Genomic DNA, 18,968 nt, shown 5'->3' with positions numbered 1-18,968 from the left:
ATCTAGCGACGGAGACGTGCCACACATGAAAAAATAAAAAATAAAAATAAATTAAGAAATAGAGGATAGGTTCTAAGATTAATACTTATGTTTATCTGAAATTTTTAAAACAGAGAATATGGATAAAATATAAATAGAGATTTTTATTTAAAATGCAGTCCACCAGGTTTGGGATGACGTGAAAGGAACAAAGGATAGTTCAGTCTCATTGAACAGTATAACTGATTCCATTTTAAGAATATTATGGATCTGAATTATCTAATGTACAATATTTTTGGGACAATATAAGGTGATTTATGTGGTTTAAACCACGTCCTCCAAGCCTCCACTTGTTCAGATATGGTTTGGTGGAGGCATATACGTGACCAAGTCGAAACTTCAATTAAATTCTGATGACAAAATATCTATCAATAGTTTTCTATTATTTATTTTCTAGCTTCAACCAAAGCTATTGTTGTATGATGGCTCTTCTGGCGACTTTACGGTTGAACATGATTCATACAAATAATACAAGTTATCACCACGATCAAGAACAAATAGAAGAATTGTATCAACTTCATGAGGGAAAGTTGCACCATTAGATCATGGGCAGCCTAGGATTGGTCAGTTTGTTGGTTAGGCTACATCCAAGTTAGCCCTTTAATTACCTAGATAGGAGCACTTCTAAAATCCACTGTTTTTTTTCGAAGGAGGAACGCAAACATACTGAAGTGTCTTCCTAGATTATGCTGCTCTAAATGATCAATTGTCATGGGATGCATACAAGTTCTTAATATCATGCCATATTGGTATGCTGGTTTTCTTCTTTTAAATGCTAGTAACCTAAATTCTGAATGCTACCCCAATCGGGTAATTTCTTATGCAGCAAACCATTCTTGCTCCCTTGTTTGGGAGTTAGCTTTGTTAGTCAACTCCTTTTCAGTTGCAGGTTGTATTACATGTCGATGCTAGTGGTTGCATTTATTTTCGGATCATGTATCCGTGTACTGAAAAAAAATTCTGAATGCTGCCCCATGATTAATTTACGATATTTAGCATGAAAAATATATGGAATAATCATATGCATAAGGACACTTCTCGTTTCTTGACAAAACCCACTGCATGTAATTGCACGACCAGCATTATGCCTCCTCGATCAGTTTTTGCCCTCCAGATATGCTATTTTGCATTATACTATTATTATATGATGTGAACAAGGCAAGAGAGAGAGAGAGAGAGAGAGAGAGAGAGAGAGAGAGAGAGAGAGGGCAATTTTTACTCCGTGATTTGTGTTGTCATTGCCATAAAAAATTAAAAAAAAAAAGATTTGTGCTGCCATTGAATACTGAAGCTCACATCTTTGAGAAAAGATATCAAAGACCACAACAGTACGGTAAAGTGCGTACAAGTTTGCTACAGGATGCATATATTTTTAACATCTAGAACACTTTTATATATATATATATATAGCTCTTCAGCCCTAGTGATTTGGTATTGGCCTTTAAGCTTCCTAAACCAATTTCTATTGCAGGAAGGAACCAATAAGCCTACAAAAATGATAGTCAACCGGAAATTAGATCGGTCGCCAAAAAAGAGAAAAATTAGATCTACCGAGACGCTTGTCATTGGGAAGAGAGGAGCGGTGCGGTCATCCTGGTATCGCGCCGGGGAATCTCAGCCTTAAGGTGAGGTGATAAGCGGCGTCAGCCAGGGATGGTCCCTCTGCCTGAGATAAAACTGCGAGTCCCCTAGCGAAGGCAAAAGACCCTGTCCCGCCGACCACGGTAAGCTCCTCTCTGGTCCCATGTCCCACCTGCTTGGCCTCCACACTGAGGCTACCGGAGTACTCCGGCGTATCAAGGGTGAGATATATGATGTTGAACGCGGAAAGCGCCGAGTGCTCGATCGGAACAATGAAGCCTCGTGCTTTTCCGATGACTCGGGAGGTGTTCTTTGGTCCCTCCGTGAGCTTGTGTTGGAAGATGAATGCGCTGTTAGCATGCAAGGTTGCTTCTCGGCGGGGATTTGGAAGGTGGGGAGGCTGCATGTAGAGGGAGAGAGCCAGCCAAGGTCTTGACCGAGTGCTCTGTGATTTTTTGGGGAGAGGTGAGACCACGGCCAGAAGGATAACAGCCAGCGTTGCTGCCGAGACTGCTGCAAAGAATATTATCTTGGATGTCATCATGGAACCAATCGAGGGAGGAATCCCTGGGAATGCCTTGATTGGTCTGCATCTGATGGCTTTATACTACACGGAATTTAGCGATTTTGGTCTGCTGCACTTGCTCCATGATGCTGTACACCAATCTCCTCTTACTGATCCACTTTAGAATACCTAAACCATTAGCTGCTCCCTTTGTTAGGTGAAAGTGCTCGTAGTTTTCAAAAGCAAAAAAAAGGTTTTCATACGGTGAGGAGGTGAGGATGGCAGATGGTTTGGTGGAATCAGGGGCTGGCCCTCCTGACCCACTAACCTGTAAATTGACATCTAGGACTCATTTGGTGTGCAAAAGCAAAAAAAGAAAAAAAAGTGCGAGATATTTCATGTTTTGTTCGAGTTTTTAAAAAAACAGAGATGGAAAAGTAACTATTCCATAAAAATAAAATTCTCATATTTCATAAAAAAGAAAAATCTATATAAGTTATAAAAAAGTTCAATTCCCACCAACTAAAAATTTATATAGATAATTTTTTCTCGAAAAGTGCCCTTAAGCTTTTAGACAAAATAGGTAAAATCTTTTTCTTTATTAAGGTCAAAGTAGATGCTCAACCAAATATTAGTCATTATAGAAGGTGTTACTTTCTCATAAACAATAAAACATGCAAAAGGCACTTTTTTATGCATCAATATCCGGGCATCAACTTTCTAAGAAATATCCCAATAAAGAAAAAAAATTTCTGCAAACCAAATAAGTCCCTGGTCGAGAATTTTTCTTGCATTCAGGGCGATACCAACTACCAAGGTGGGATCTTATGGATCTCGACCATCTTAGCATGCTATTATTCCAAGATAAGCTAAGACATTAGTTTATCTTAACCAAGGTGGAAGATTTTATAAAAATCTTAAAAGTCCAAGACGTCTTGATATTAATGCTAATATATGATAACCAAACTAGGAGGAATCAGAGTGGATCCAGCGTATGGCCTATATGGACTAGGAGACATCGTACCATGGTTCCATTCAAAACAAGCCATAAGTCAAGAATGCAAAAATTAAACAGAAAGGAGTATGTGAAGATCCATACGGACATATGTTTAATTTCATATTGGTTGTATGCGGGGGAGATCTTGAATACTCATGCAGCAACAAAGAATCCATATAATATCTTCTTAACTAGTCTTTTTGGGTAAGCTACTGGTTCATTATAGTTATTTCAATAAATAAACTTAGGTTGACCTTCCAATGGTCAAGTGACGATATTTTTATATTGAGAGCTTAAGTACTTGGAAGATAGATGGCAATAAAACATGGAAGTAGGAAAAGAAGAAGTTCCAAATCAGTAGCTCTAGGACCTATTGTTGGTCTGGTTCAAAAATTTAGTTCATAGTTTATTTTAGTACAGAATCTTCTTTTTCTTATTCTTGTTTAGATTATTTTGTTGACCATGGCTTCGGATTGTATCTTACTTGAAAAAGAATGAATGATCTTCTTTCATAGCGTTAACTGTTGGATCGCACACCACACAGATCTCAAAACATTCTGAACCTTCCACATGCATAGATTTTAAAGCGACCATTGTGCAATCCAATGGCGGATTCATATGAAGAAAGATGAACTTTTTTTTTTCATGTGAAAGATATAACCCCTGTCCGTTGGTCATAGGTTATTTGTGTTGTTATGTGGAGGCATCTGTCACCGTGGCAAACTGTTGCGGTACTTAATCCAGAAATAAGGACTCGTATTGGAATTTCACAAATGAAGGCATGTCCAAGGGTCATAACAGTTCCAATGCATTAATGTACGATTTTAGCCCGCTCACGACATATCATTTCTCACCTACACCCACTTCTCAGCCGCATTTGCATGTATTGATAATGATTAGCAGAATATACTATTATATATATTTGTATATATTAAGAGTTACAACTTTCTTTTTGAACGCACAATACCTAACAATATCTGTTTTCTGCCGGACAAAGGTTGAGTGAGTATCATCTGTCATTAGCCTGTGGTTTTGCAAAGTCTCAAAAGTCTAGTAGATTATAAGTAGCCAATATATTCTTTATAGCATCTTCTCATATGGTCATACATCACGCTTTTGTAAGCTTAGAATGCCTTTTTGAAAAGATTTGCCCCATTCTTCTTTACTTGCACCATCTTTGTAGCACTTCATTTAATAGCCCATCATTCTTAATTTGCAAGTTAATCATCTTAATTAACCAAGTGGGTCATTGCATGGGCAAGGTATGGTCTATTGGATACATGGGACAAGGCCTCAATGATTGAGGGACCGAGGCAATGCATAAGGGACTTGACAACACACTAAACACTGGACAAGCGTCTAGAGAATAGGGGATGGTTTGTTGTTGAAATAGTGATAGCATTAATTGCATCTCAGGGTAGAGGAGTCATGGGCGAGTCCGAACGTGTTATTTATAGGTTTTATCTCCCAATATTTATAGCTAATAAAAATGCAATGCTATTTTTGGTTTAAGTATTTTTTTTTTAATTATAATAATATAATTATAATGATCTCGAGGACTAGATTATACTTTTTTTATCTAAAAAAATTATTTTTTAGAACAAAATCACTTTTGAATCGTCTGCTTGCACAAATCACAAAATACTTTAAATGCTATCATTCATCCATTAGCACATATTTTAAAATGAATTGATCCAATAGTGGATTTGCATGAAGAAAGGTGAATCCTTTTTTCACACCGAAGACACATCCTAACCTATAATCTTGATTTTGCATCATGGAAATATGGATGGCCTGAGTACGAAGTCTTTGCTATTGCTTGCTCTAACCAAAACAAGGATGCTTGGTAACCTTGGTATAAAAACACCAACTTTGACAGAAGAGGATATGAGCATAAACTCACCGTGACAAGATAGGTTTGCATGATATTAAGTCCCATAAGTAGTTTCCTTTGCACAGGCTAGTATTTTCCATATTCGACGACACTCATGACTTATATATTCAAGAGAAGAGAGTATTCTAATAGACAACCGTGATTCTATCAAGTAATATTATTTGGAATAGACTCGATATACGTATATTTTGTTTAAGCTAATGCATGTTTTCGTGTTTTCCTCTGTTTTCCTCAGCTTTAATCGAATCAGAAAGGTGTACGTGGGTACGGATAAATAGCGAGAACTCCATGTATTAGTGCACAGTGGTATAAAAGGACAGCTACTTCGATGTCACAAAAATGACGGCACGTTATCCGTCCATGCCACCAGGCCATCCGTCTCTCTACCAACCAGAAGCCAGCCGCGCACGGAAGAATTAAAGATTAGTCCTGGAGCTTTTCGACCGCTCCAGCCCTCCGCTCCGTAATTATCCCCAAATCGAAGCCCATCCCTGTAGGCACCGACTCCCAGGTTGGCATCTTCCTCGCTCACGAGACGGCAGAATAGCCGATCGCGTCGACGCACCATCCTCCTCTCTCTCTCTCTCTCTATATATATATATATTTATATACATCCTCCCCCGTCTCAGCTATTCCATCTTCTAACCCGAAGAATTATTGATCAAGCCGTATTAAGACCTGCCCGTCAATTGGCAGACCGAGAAGTATGCTTTTAAAAAGCAAGTCATTGAATTTATTTATTCACCGATTTCTCCGGTAGAGGCTGGCCGGCCGATTGGTTCTTCTTCGTATAAGCCAGCTCCGGCCGGCCGAGCCGGCTCATCCGAGATGGGGATCTGCAGCTCGTGCCAGGCGACGGCGGCGGCGGTGGAGGCGACGGCGACCGTGAAGGTGGTGTTGCAGGATGGAAAGCTGGAGGAGTTCTCAAGGCCGGTCAAGGCAGCGAACGTGCTGCAGAAGGACCCCACGTGCTTCGTGTGCAACTCTGACGACATGGAATTCGGCGGCTTCGTCTCTGCCGTCAGTGCCGACGAGGAGCTCCAGCCAGGGCAGCTCTACTTCCTCCTCCCGCTCTCCGAGCTGAGGCGACCCATCCGCGCCGAGGAGATGGCCACACTCGCAGTCCGGGCCAGCGCCGCCCTCATGTCCGGCGCCTCCTCCGCCTCCCGCTGCCACAAAGGCTCCTTGGCGCCCCTCGTATTCCCTGCCGGGGGGCGCAGGTCCGGCGTTGAAGCTGGTGGAGGCGGAGGGGGCCGGGTGGCGATGGCGGAGGGCGACAGGAGGCGGCCGAGGAGAGCCGGTGGCAGGGGACGTAGTTTCACGAGCAAGTTGAGTGCAATTGCGGAGTAGATGCTCACGAAGGTAACCGGAACATTCCCTCCGATCCTTGGATTAGATCGATTGGATACGGTATTTTTGGTGATCTCTTCGAGGTCAGTAAACCGGTAAACTTAAACTTGATTGCAATGTATAAAGCGGGACCTCCACCTCCGCGTTAACGGAACGGGAAACAGCTGCACGTACATAACCTTTGACCCATAGATTTTAAACTTGGACGGCCAAGATTTAGTTAGATTCTTGATGATCGGATGGAGGAGACTCCTTATATTGTTCCGTTGAATCACAAAAGTGAGCAGCAGCGCCGTTCATGCTTGGTTGGTCTCTTCTGTGAATGATAAATAAATAGTGTATAAAAAGCCTGATACTTTTTTTGTAAATTGATCTTAACCCATAAGTTCATCCGAATTGCCGTAACGCAAGACCACCTTCGCCTCGGACCGTCGCTCTTAACGAAGTCAAAAAGGTCGAAGAAAAGAGAGGCGGCGGCTTGGTACGAAGGGTGCATATCACCGACAGCCAGGCTTCCTCCAGCACTACATGGATGGGACGGCCATCAACCAATAGGCGTCATATAAAGATGGATGGCACCCAGCTTTAGCTGTACTCCATTTTGCGGTGCCGCATGCCCGCGGTGAAGAATCAAAACTTTTTCCACACTTTCTGTGCCTCTTGGTTTCCCGACGTGCGGCGCTCCGGAGTTTGCCAAGGCGCTGATGGGATTAGACATGAATGACGAAATTGCCATGTACGTGCGTGCACTTTTGGTGAGGCTCCGTGGGCTTCTCAATATGAATCCTTTGCCGAGATCTATTTAGCATTCCAACAATAAATACTAAGGGCTCATTTCATTCACCGAAAAAATATGAGTAATTTAATCAGCAGAAAAATAATAAAATAATATATATTTAGTTGGAGATTTCAAATAAGAGATAAAAAATAAAAATCTATATAGAATATTAGAATCCTATTTTTTTCATGAGCCGAAAACCAAAATATTTTTTTCCAAAAATATTTTTAATTTTAGTAGTTTATGTCCTTTTTTTCATTGTAGTTAGTTATTAAAGATATAAAAATTATTTTAGATAATTTTTATATAAAAGTACATGCTCGATCAAACATAAGCCATCCTAAAATTTTATATCACTTTTCTATGAAAATTAAACATGCCAAAATTATTTTTTAAGTATAATATTATGATCAGGCCTCAACTTTTAAGAAAACTCGTTCTAATAAGATAACTTTTTCTCACAAACTAAACAAGTCTTAAAAAGCAAGCAATTCGGTTTAAGTCGGTGCTACCATGGCCACAACAAGAAGAAGAACGAAGTAGCATCTAGCACTCTCCGCGTTTCTCATCCAAATACAAGAGGGGATTGTTAGATTTAACCCAACCCCCTCTCAAGGCTCCGACATTGACATATAGCGATTAGCAGGTCCGGGATCCAAATCTTTTCTTCTTTGCAGGGACAGCCAATCATGACCTGCCAGATTGTCATGGACTTACCCACGAGCTCGTCGTAGGGGGTGCTAGTATGAGTGTGGCATGGTGCTGCGGAGGATTTGGCATCAACCAAAAGTTGCAATGCTCATCGAACCCTCCTGAGTTGAGTTTGGGTGGATGCTTGATTGGGGTATTGTGGGAAGCAATGGTTAGCTAATGTGTAGCAAGGCTATGGCATAATACCTGGGGGCCCAAGAAGTATGATATGTCACATGGCAGCGAACCGCTAAGACATAACGTAGATACTTGAGCATTCCTCTTGGTTAAGGTTAAGGGCATGGAACTTTGGTCATGTTCCTAGGCTTTCTAGGCCTCTAGGATATGGGTCCACGTAACACGCATGCGGCCGGGGCAGGCAGTGCCAGGTCCAGATGATCCCATGTGGTGGTGTTCGGGGCAATGTTGGTCAACCGAGCTGCCACATTGCATGCAAGGGATCTCCGAGAGGTTGGTCCTCAAGGAGTTGTTCGGGCTATTCTGTACCTTCTCTATCTTTGTGATGAAGCCAAGAGGCAATAGGGGACCAGTCGGACAAAGGCATGGCCTACTTTGACAAGCAAGTTTCGTAAGCATTGCAGGATATTGTCTCACGGGGATCTACGGGAACCAGTCGATCATGGAGTACAAGTGTGGTTTATGGAATATTGGTTAGATTGTGCACTTTGGAGCCGGGCTAAGGATTAAGAAGGGTTAAGAGAGTCGTGTCGAACAGAGGAGAGCAAGATCAAGGATTAGCTAGTTGAATATATTTACTTGATCGGTAGACTTGGATGCTAGTGTTGTGGCAGTGCACAATAATGTGCGAGCAAGCTATGGATATAGAATGTTGGGTAGTACGATTGTGGACCATGGACATTGTTGAGCGATATAGCCATGGATAAGAAGGCATACCGAGGATGCAAGACTAGATCATGGCACAAGAGCTTGTGGGGAAGCTTGAATTAATAACGAAAGTCAAGAGGACTTGGACGTGCATAATGAATTATAGCATCGAGGGACTGTAGGATATGTCGGCTTGGCGGTTTGGCTGAATGACACTATAGATTGTTTTGCGTGAGCCTCATGCATATGGATGGCGTTGCATAGTCGTGTCTAATGGATTTGGTTTGTACATTCCTGAAGGGTAGCATAGAGGCTTGCAGATCGGGTGACATAGTGGTTATGTCGTGGTATGGAAGTACGTTGAGAATCAAGAGATCTTGGCTGAGCAATACTTGGCTTGTAGGGCAAATCCATAAAATAGGCATAGAGGTGCGAGTTATGGAGCACTCTTGGAAAAAATTTATATTATGATATAGAAATACACATGAGCATTGCAGTTGATCTAAGAGCTCGGGTTGCTTATAGGCTCTCAAAGGTGTTGCATGTGCTTGGTTCAACAGAGTTGTCAGGTAAGAGCATAGATCTCAAAGTACTCTATTCTTTGCCATTTATCCATCTGCATAAATCTCAAAACAACTAGTGGGTGATCACAGTGGATCACTTTGATTTTTTTTTTATCTTTCATCTATTTTTTATTCAATCTTTCTTAATTGTCTTCCATTTTCATTCAATTCCCACTAAAACAAGAGCCTCATGTTAGGTTAGTGGGAAGGACGTTTCTGAAATTTTATGAATATTTTAGTATCACATGCCATCACGTGATAATGATTTGTAATGGAGATGGATGGGCCATGTTGCATCAAAAATTAAATTTTAATGGCTAATTTAAACTTTTTAAAAATTTAGAATCGAAATGTAATCGGCCCAAAGTTAAAAGGATGTCTCTGTAATCTTTTTCTATAAAAAAAAAAAGCAAGAAAAAAGGATGAAAAAAAATGGGGCATAGCAGTAAAAAAAAAAGAAAAAAAGAGCAGTATACACATAAAGATTCAAATAACACAAAAGTGCCATGATAAACATGTAGCAGCAAAAATCTGAGACAAGGATCATAATTTGCCCAATCACGTGGTTGAGGGCCACCGGGGACCACTGGATGTCTGTAGAAAGGGACCCGATGACACTCATAAATCATGGCCGTTGGTCACCCCATGATGCCCATATACATCATGACGCCAAAACCATACCATTTCCCCCAGTCCTCAGATGAAAAGGGTGCGATTATGGTTCAAAATATAAGAACCCCCTAGCCAACCGCTTTTTCTTGCCTAGCTGTCGAGAAAGGGAAGGCCTTTGTTAAATGGGTCGGTCCGCTCTCCAGTCCACCAGCATGTCATGGACTGGGCAATAAGAAGCCCATTTCATGGTCCGGGCGAAGAGCCTTGAAAGATCCTTGGTTAGCCGATGGCTCGAGCCATCTTCTCGAGCCATGGCATGGGTCCCGCTTCGAGAAGAAAATAGTCCACGTTTCTAGGGCCTTCCAGCAGATTACCACGGGCGGGCCGCCGTGATGTTCCTGTTCCCAGTTCCCAATCGCCAACCCTTATAATAAATAAATATATATATAAATATATATATAAATATATCTGTGTGTTTTTAATTGGGGTTAATAGATCAGATTCCGAGCTAGTAGATGGATAGACCCCATTGCAAGCCCTAGTGGGTTAGCGGAAAAGGGCGCTGGCCCACTCAAGGGAAACGCCCAATGCGCCACCAACCGTCCACGTCCGGGATCAGCATCCTAAGCCCATTGGGCTAAAAAAAGAGATCGAGCGGTTGTCGCCTTCTCGTTTCGCTCTCTCTCTCTCTCTCTCTCGCCCGCCTGCTAGGGTTTCCAATCCGCCGAGGGCCTCCGACCCATCATCATCTCCCCGTCCCTCGACCCACCACCTTCGCTTCGAGAAGAGAGGGGCCAAAAATATATAGATATATATATCAAGGATTAGAAAAATTTCCCGCCTTCGCTACTCCATCGCACTCCAGCTCTCTCTCCTAATTCATCGTTCACCTCTAAACCCTGGGGTTCGAGTTGAGGCGATCCCGTTGATCGCGGGCCTGCGATCGCTCTCCGAGCTCGCATCTCTGGTAAGATCGCTAGATCCCCCTTCCCCTTTTGTTCTCATCTTAGATTCCTGCTGAATTGCCCGGTTTTTTCGGGGAGACCTTCGATTTCTACCGCCGTTCGTATGGTTTGTTACATCTCTTCGTCACCTGCTTGCGTTGGTTTCGCTATTGTTGCCATGAGCTCATGTTTTGGATGCCATGGTTTAGATTCGGGGACATCGGCTCCCTGCTTCTGCTATTTCTTTCTTCCCCTTCTGGTTTAGATCTATTTATTCAGTGTCCAATCGAAAAAGGGCGAGACAAAAAGACGCGATCCTGTGGGCCAAATTGTTATCGGATCGCATGGATCTGCCAACTGCCAAGCTGTTTCGGTTGCAGAGGGGAGGGCAATTCCTTTTGCTGGGCTTCTGATCCATAAGGACTCAAGAATTGGGGAGGGCTTTGTTTCTTTCTTTTTTGGCGGGGAGGGGGTGGATTAGGGTAGAGAAGATTCCTCGCCTGGGAGGTCTCGGTTACATGGGCCTTCTGGCATGAGCCCAAATAAAATAACAGGCGCCTGGAGGGAAAGCCCACGCCGGATCTCTCTCTACTTAGGTTCAGGATGATTGATGCCAGATAGTTGGGATACCAGGCCCGACGCTCGCAGTCGCTGGTGCATGCCGCATATGGAGGCCCTGCAAACCTCTCATGCCATCTACCACCCAACAACAACAATAAATCCTCTCTACATGCTATGTTGGGAATCATGTGTTACCCACCGGCTGAATTGCCTGATGTCCAAGCTTGCTCATCTCTACCGGTTTTTTTATATTTTATGTATTAAAACTTGCTGACAATTATATTACTCAAATTCAATTATGCGTCCCATGATGTGTGCAGGATCAGACCATGATAACTTCTCCCTTTTAAGCGTACTACGTATTTGATTTTACTTCCAGTTTTGAATTTCGATTATAACACTATGTTTAGGCCGAATTGCATATTCTTTGAGAAATAATTAGGCCCTAATCTGAGTTTTCAGGATACATAGAAAGAATCTTGGCCCATGTCCCGGCATCAAGAGAGCCCCATGGAGCTTGTTGAACCTTTTACATGTCTTCCATCGGGTGGCCTGTTGAGGTGGAAAAGATGTGGAATTTATGTGAGATAAGAACCTGGTGAAAGCCATCCTAGAGAGAGTCAATGATAAGTACTTTGTGAAATATCCAAAGTATGTTATAAATAATATCATAGTTACAATAACATATTAATCATAACATATGAAATTAACTATAATAAATTTAGATCAAATTTGAATTTGATATAAATAATTTACAAATCAATTAGTTTTTTTAATATTGAAATAATATGATATGATATTATTTAATATATTTATTTTACATATTTAATATAATAGAATGTCTAATAGGCTGAAGCTGTATTTGGTTAGATGCCTTGGTGGTAGGGAGATAGAGGTCAGGCAGTTTATGGAATGTGCGGTGTTGGACTCAGTTTGTCTGGAATCAGAATGAAATAATATTTCTTTTGCATCATAACATTTAAGAATGTCACCATCAAAATTTAGTTCTTGCCACTCTAGGCAAGGGGTGGGGGTTCAATTGCAAAGGGCGTCCACCCTTTTTTGGCCCCAGTTTCATGAGTGTGAGACTCAGTCTGACTGAGGCCTTTGTTTCAGTTGGGGGGCTGTGGATAATAGGGTAGGGAATGGGGTGGACAAAAAGAAGAAGAGAAAAACAAATAAGGAAATCATAGTCACTAGTTTTTAGAAGGAAAAGATGATCATTGCATTCCTCTATTTAGTTTCATAATGTCTTTAATTAACAATAACGTATGCTTTCTCAGTTTCTGTCCACCTATTATCTTATCCTTGTTTTGTGTCAACTTCTTTTGTAATTTTAAGTTCCTTCTTGCAAATCTTGAAGAGGCCAAAGTGCAAGGCCCACTATCTAGACTTTCAAAGAGGTGTAGGCATAAGCCTCGAGACATTTCATGCTCAGGTCTCATAAAAATGTAGAGAAGAATAAAGTAATTCATTTTTTTTTTAAAGCAGTGTTCAGGATTTAGGTTTGTTTATTACTCAAGAAAAATTGCTGAGATCTTATAGCAAATACACGAAAATTGGTTGGCTATGTTTTGATATCACATATGCCCATGTAGAGCTTATAGTGCAGAATAACTTTTCTTCCGTACGTAAGATAGATTCTTGAGATCATACATCTTCATGTTAAAATATATTAAATCTCTATGATCATAGCTTTTCTAACTACAAATGGGATGTGCGGTACATTATAATGAGGCATTTTGTGTATTCTGTATGTCCTGTTAGTGTCAACCGATATCATGAGATGTATATCATAACATCACCTCTAGTTCTGTTTCATTATATCCTCCTATACTTTTTTCTGGCTTCAGACTTGCTTAATTGCTTTCTTATCTAATTAGTAGCTTCATTTTGTGGGACCAATTAATTACTTTTTTGGTAGGTCCTGGAGGTTACTTGTTTTTTTTCCTTCAATTGATGCAAATAATGTCCTTAAATATTATGTTTTGGTTAATTGTTGGAGAAGTACAATAAAATGCATAATCACAGTGCTCTTGTCCCCTGTTTCTAGAAGGTTCTGGATAATACCTTTGCTTTTCTCCCCCTACCTATTATTGATGTTTCAACAGAGAAGGATAGGATTATATGTTTGGTTCTCTAGTCTACCCACATCCTTTTTGGGTATTCTTAATTGAATAAAGATGAGCTCATCCATGCCTCTATGATATTTGCAACATGATTGACTGGTTGAAATGTTCTAGTGCTCCCTTGTGTGTAGAGAAGCAAACCAGGTGGGAGATCTGTTGGTCAGTTTGGCTACTGAGTGCAACTCTTTTGACCGAAGCATTCCCATAGCAGTTGGTAGAACCTTGGCTGATGCCTATGGGATAAGCTTCAAGCACGTGTCATAGCCTACACCGCTCTTTCCTAACCATGAGAAAGCTCCTTTACTTTCATTCCTTATTGATCAAAATATAAGAATTCAGAATTTGTACTCAATTTAATAAAAGAAAGAATCCTTCCATCAATAGCTCATCGACCTTTTCACAGTAATGGGATGGAGTCATGGATTTTAAGCGTTTGTTACTTTAGTAAGAACCATATCTGTAAGACTGGATAGAGTTCTTCCTCCTCATTCCCTCCTATCTATGTTCATTTAATTCCTTTTCTAATCAGATAATTGGGAGTTGTGTCCTTTGCCATCTTCATTTCTTCTCTCTGTGCCGCAGCCCAGCCGGGGAAATTCCTAACCTTTCTACAAGCATTTGCATCCTTTCTCACATCTTCTGACCTTTCTATCTTAGGTTTTCTCTCCTTGTTTGGGTCATTGAATGCAAATACACGCCCCTTTCCTTACTGGGGTTTTGTAAATGGTTGCTGCACCATGCCATCACTTTTTGGTTTTTCCCATCACTTTGACCTCAGTCGGTACTACTTCTATGCTTCCTTGAATGCCTTCTTTCATCATCCTAATCTCTCTGGTTTTGCCTCACACAAGTCACATCATTCATATCAAGTATAGCTATCTCATCTGCTGGCAATTCTGTCGAATATTCTGGATTGTACAATAATGTGGTCCATGTCGGTAGATTTTCCCCAGAGTCTAAAGATGCATGAACCCCCAATTTTTTTTTTGTACATGCAAAGACTGGGTCATCTTTGTTCTTTGTTTTGCTTCATTGAACTTTTATTTACCATACCTCTTTATAGAGTATGCTTATTTTGATTTATCTTTTTAGAGTAACTTTAGGCCTTTTATTATCTTTTATTTTACTGAATGAACTGTTTGAAACTTATGGATAGTATAAATTTTGATACATTATTATTAGAGGATTTTGCTCTTTGTATTATGGACAGTATAAGTTTTGAATGTGTTCTTTATATTATAAACAATATACGTTTTAAGCATGTTTTCAGTCTAATAACCCCCATTATCCTTTTTTAAGAGCATTTTTTTGCTCCAATAAATCAGTAGAAGATTAGAACTTTTGTCATGCCCTATTTTTATCATTTTGGCAACTCAGTTCTTCTTCATCTTTTTTGAAAGAGCATTTTCTGTTACAATAAATCAGTAGAAGATTAGAATAATCTTCTTCTTCTTCTTCTTCTTCTTTTCTTCAAATGCATTTTTCTGTTACAATAAATCAGTAGAAGACTAGAATTTTTGTCATGCATTAAGTAAAAAATGTCTTGGACTTTGATTGGAAAACTATTTTTAGCATTTTTGCAACTCAGTTTAATTGACAAAGATATTCCTTGACATTTTCTGCTAGTTCTTATCTTTGCAAGAGGCTTTAGTTTTAGGATAACATGTGGCATACTATGCAAGCAGTTTTCACGAAAGTTGTGTTTCAACATGATATTTTATGCAGAAGTATGGTGTGCTCGATGCACCAAGAAAATATTTGTATTCATGGCATTGTAAAATTTGATTGGGTAGCATTTTTACTTTTTGTTTTTTTGCTTTAGATCTTTTTTTCTTCTCCACTTCTCCATCCAAGTATCTAATTGTTAATAGGATATTTCCTCCTAACACTGCTGAATGATTTCTCCGACTTCCTTTTCTTCTATTGATGCCTGCATGTATTTCTCCATTTTTTAAACTGACTTGCATTCAAGATTTCAATTTTTATGGGTAATTATTTATTCTTTTTCTAAGTAGTAAATGTCTTTCAATTCATCATTTTGCCCAGATTTTCTTTTCTAGTCTCAGGTCAATTAGCTTTGGCATTTTTAGCTTCTCTTCCTTACCTTTTCATCGCTGCTTCTTTTGTCTAGGGAATTGCTCTTATTTGGTTTTTGTTTGGAAAAAATTCAGGATAATGCATCCCATGCATATTGCATGGAGGCGACTGCATCTTGATTTACACATTTTATGTCATATGGTGAGAAAACCTGGAACATATCAGAAGTGAAATGATTTTATCTGGCTTGCTTTGTATGAATATCATGGCATGCTTTTTGAGAGCTACTGGATAGGCATCAAGGTTGCAAATATAAATAAGCATTTTTCCCTTTTTTTTCCTGATGGAATTAAGAATGTCAGATATCATCCTCCTCAAATTTGATCTCCTGCATATCCTTTGGCCAATTACTGGTTGTGTCATTGTTGCATGCTTGTATATCAATCTTATATGCATTAGCATGACTCCCTACTCAATAAAAATACATCATGTTCTTTGTTATGTTGTGAATTTCTTATTTTCTTTTTCATTAAATGCAGTTATGCACTCTCTGCTTTAAGATGATTAAGGTAAAATTTTTTCATTATCTTGTTGTCATGATTTAAAATGGAAAGAAAAAAGATTGATAAAAATTTCTAGTTAATTTTATATCCAAAATCTGCACCATCAAAGGTGTATTACTTTTCTAGTGGAATTCTTTTTATGTGATTTTTGGTTTTTAGTTAAATATGTGCACTTTTTAGGAATGGAATGACCTGAAAATCATGTTAGTCTGTGTTTCTTGTTTCATTCTGTTTCTCTTTTAAGTAATGTTCGCTCTTTATTCAGCATGGCTGCAGCTAGTGACACTGAACCAGTCACTACAGAAACAACTCCACAACCTTCAAAGCGCAGGAGAAAGAAGTCATTGGTCTGGGAACACTTCACTATTGAAGCTGTGGCTGGAGGATGTACACGGGCTTGTTGCAAGTTGTGCAAGCAAACATTTGCTTACAGTAGTGGGTCGAAGATTGCAGGCACTAGCCACCTCAAGAGGCATATTGCTCTGGGCTCCTGTCCTAAAATCAAAAATCAGGAAAAGAAAATGCTTGCGCTTACTTCAGGTTCAAAAGCCGATGAAACTTTCGGTGAACCCCCTCCCAAAAGACGCTACAGAATGTCTGGCTTTGCAAATGCTGCATTTGACCAGGACGTCAGCTGCGTATATCTTGCAAAGATGATCATTGTGCATGACTATCCTCTTCACATGGTTGAACATCCCGCTTTCATATCTTTCGTTCAAAGTCTCCAACCTCGCTTCAAGATGGCAGACTTCAATGCCATTGAAGCAGAAATATTAGCCATTTATCAGAAAGAAAAGCAAAGCCTCATGCAAGTCTTTGGAACTATGCCTGGAAGGGTTAGCCTCACCATAGGCTTGTGGACAACAAGTCAGACTCTCGGATATGTTTGCCTTACTGGGCAATTCATCGACAGCGACTGGAGGCTGCACAGAAGAATGCTTAACTTCATGATGGTATCATCTCCTCATTCAGAAAATGCTCTTAGTGAAGCTATCGGGGTTAGCCTTTCAGATTGGAGCATGAAGTCCAAGTTATTCACCATCACTTTAGACAATAATTGCTCATCTCATGACATCTACAGTGCAAATCTCAGAGACCACCTGTCCAACAAGAACACGCTCATGCTCAAGGGTCAGCTGTTTGTTGTCCGTTGCTATGCCCATATCTTGAATGTAGTTGCTCAAGATGTGATTGCTTCAATCCATGGTATTATATACAACATCCGTGAAAGTGTGAAATTTATCAAAGCTTCTCCAGCCCGTGAAGAAAATTTTGCTGAGATTGCCTTGCAACTTGAAATTCCTAGCACAAAGACATTGTCTCTTGATGTTACAACACAGTGGAACACAACTTACCTCATGCTGGTGGCCGCTTTGGAATATAAACAAGCATTTACTGTATTGGAAACATGCGACGATAACTATAATGAAGCACCATCGACTGAGGACTGGAAGAAGGTAGAGATTGTTTGCACGTATCTGAAGCTTCTATATGACTCTGCAAATGTCATTATGGCAACGGCTGATCCAACTTCAAATATATTTTTCCATGAGGCATGGAAAATCCAGCTAGAGCTGACCAATGCGACACTGAATGAAGATGTTCTGGTGAGCAGCTTTGCAAAAGAGATGCACGAGAAGTTTGACAAATATTGGAAAGACTGCAGCCTTGTCTTGGCAATTGCTGTGGTTATGGACCCTCGTTTCAAGTTGAAGCTTGTGGAGTTCAGTTTCTCAAAAATCTATGGTGCGGATGCTGGTAGATATGCCAAGGTAGTGAACGACAGCATCCACGAGCTCTATCTTGAGTATGTTGCCCAGCCACTTCCATTGACTCCAGCTTATGAAGAACAAGGGGAAGCCACCGGCAACAACATCAATGGCAATGAAAATGGCAATGACAACAATCGGCCAGCAAACCTGGTTTCTAATGGTGATGGGCTTCTAGACTTTGATCTCTATCTCTCTGAGATGGCTGTGAACCAGCCAACAAAGTCGGAGCTAGAGCAGTATCTGGAAGAGTCCCTCGTTCCACGGATCCAAGAGTTTGACATCCTCAACTGGTGGAAGCTCAACAATCTCAAGTACCCAACGCTTTCCAAGATGGCCCGGGATGTCTTGGCCATTCCGATGTCCATGGTGAGTACAGGCTCCTCCATATTTGCCAGTGGAACAGGAAGCAGAGTGCTGGACGAGTATAGAAGTTCGCTGCGTCCTGAGACAGTGGAGGCTCTGTTCTGTGCAAAAGATTGGCTCCAGTATTTGCCCACCATGGCAGAGCCACCATCAACAGCGATTGTCAAAATGGAGCTCTAGGTTATGCATAATTGGTTACCCTTTTCTTGGCAGCGTGCGTGTTTGGACTTTGGATGAGCACATATTGCTTCAAGTTCTGCATCAAGTTGTTTACTTTGCAGGATAGCGACAGGGCATCCTAGCATTCAGCTTTATTTTCTGAGATGAGAACTGGTTTGTTTTGGCTTCCGTTTATCGTTGTTGGAATATTTTAAATGATGTGCAGCCGCTTCATCGTCGCTGTTTTATCTGATGCAGCTATATACTCCTGTTGAATTATGTCAGTAGTTTAGATGTGCCTATGGTTATGGCTTTTTTCGCATTGCTCAAAATACTGTAGAACTAGCAATACTTCTTGTTCTGATGGATGGTTAGGCATTTGTACGCATCCGGAGGAATGTTGCCATCAGAATGATTTATGTCCTAATAGTCGATGTTAAGAGGGATGTGGTCGACTGGTGGTGTTTTCCGTCTGCATGCATCGTATTCCGCAGCTTATGACCAAAGTGAAAAAAAAAATGTGGCAATTCCTTCTGCGAAGAATGATTGTTGGTAGGCTATTCGCAGAGACCTGGACGAGTTGGT

The 18,968-nt window shown here is 40.6% G+C and overlaps 3 protein-coding genes across 6 annotated transcripts; 2 read left to right on the top strand and 1 right to left on the bottom strand.

Moving 5' to 3' along the window:
- Positions 1–1,373: 1,373 nt before the first annotated feature.
- On the bottom strand, positions 1,374–2,172 carry LOC120110973 (pterocarpan synthase 1-like). The gene has a single exon (XM_039127007.1). It carries the CDS (start codon positions 2,162–2,164, stop codon positions 1,628–1,630), a length of 537 nt encoding a protein of 178 aa, XP_038982935.1. The 5' UTR covers positions 2,165–2,172; the 3' UTR covers positions 1,374–1,627.
- Positions 2,173–5,515: 3,343 nt separating this feature from the next.
- On the top strand, positions 5,516–6,734 carry LOC103707479. The gene has a single exon (XM_008791979.3). It carries the CDS (start codon positions 5,845–5,847, stop codon positions 6,364–6,366), a length of 522 nt encoding a protein of 173 aa, XP_008790201.2. The 5' UTR covers positions 5,516–5,844; the 3' UTR covers positions 6,367–6,734.
- A 3,771-nt stretch (positions 6,735–10,505) lies between these two features.
- On the top strand, positions 10,506–18,701 carry LOC103707481 (zinc finger BED domain-containing protein RICESLEEPER 2-like). Of its 4 annotated transcripts, none has more exons than XM_039127696.1 (3): positions 10,506–10,822; positions 12,724–12,826; positions 16,355–18,701. In XM_039127696.1, the coding sequence occupies exon 3, from the start codon at positions 16,356–16,358 to the stop codon at positions 18,402–18,404; it is 2,049 nt and encodes a 682-aa protein (XP_038983624.1). In that variant the 5' UTR covers positions 10,506–10,822; positions 12,724–12,826; position 16,355; the 3' UTR covers positions 18,405–18,701. The 4 variants fall into 4 exon arrangements, with proteins under 4 accessions (XP_038983624.1, XP_038983623.1, XP_026660621.2 ...); XM_039127695.1 differs by having other exon boundaries at positions 12,702–12,826; XM_026804820.2 differs by lacking the exon at positions 12,724–12,826 and adding an exon at positions 11,823–12,011.
- Positions 18,702–18,968: the final 267 nt, after the last annotated feature.

The sequence above is a fragment of the Phoenix dactylifera genome, chromosome 6 (genome assembly GCF_009389715.1).
Source record: "Phoenix dactylifera cultivar Barhee BC4 chromosome 6, palm_55x_up_171113_PBpolish2nd_filt_p, whole genome shotgun sequence".
Classification (NCBI taxonomy): Eukaryota; Viridiplantae; Streptophyta; class Magnoliopsida; order Arecales; family Arecaceae; genus Phoenix; species Phoenix dactylifera.
Note: the sequence above shows the minus strand (reverse complement) of the source record. Positions and strands in the feature narration are given on the sequence as shown.

Coding starts and splice junctions, on each gene's coding strand:
- LOC103707479 (XM_008791979.3), top strand. CDS start 5,845: ATGGGGATCTGCAGCTCGTGCCAGGCGACGGCGGCGGCGGTGGAGGCG.
- LOC120110973 (XM_039127007.1), bottom strand. CDS start 2,164: ATGATGACATCCAAGATAATATTCTTTGCAGCAGTCTCGGCAGCAACG.
- LOC103707481 (XM_039127696.1), top strand. CDS start 16,356: ATGGCTGCAGCTAGTGACACTGAACCAGTCACTACAGAAACAACTCCA.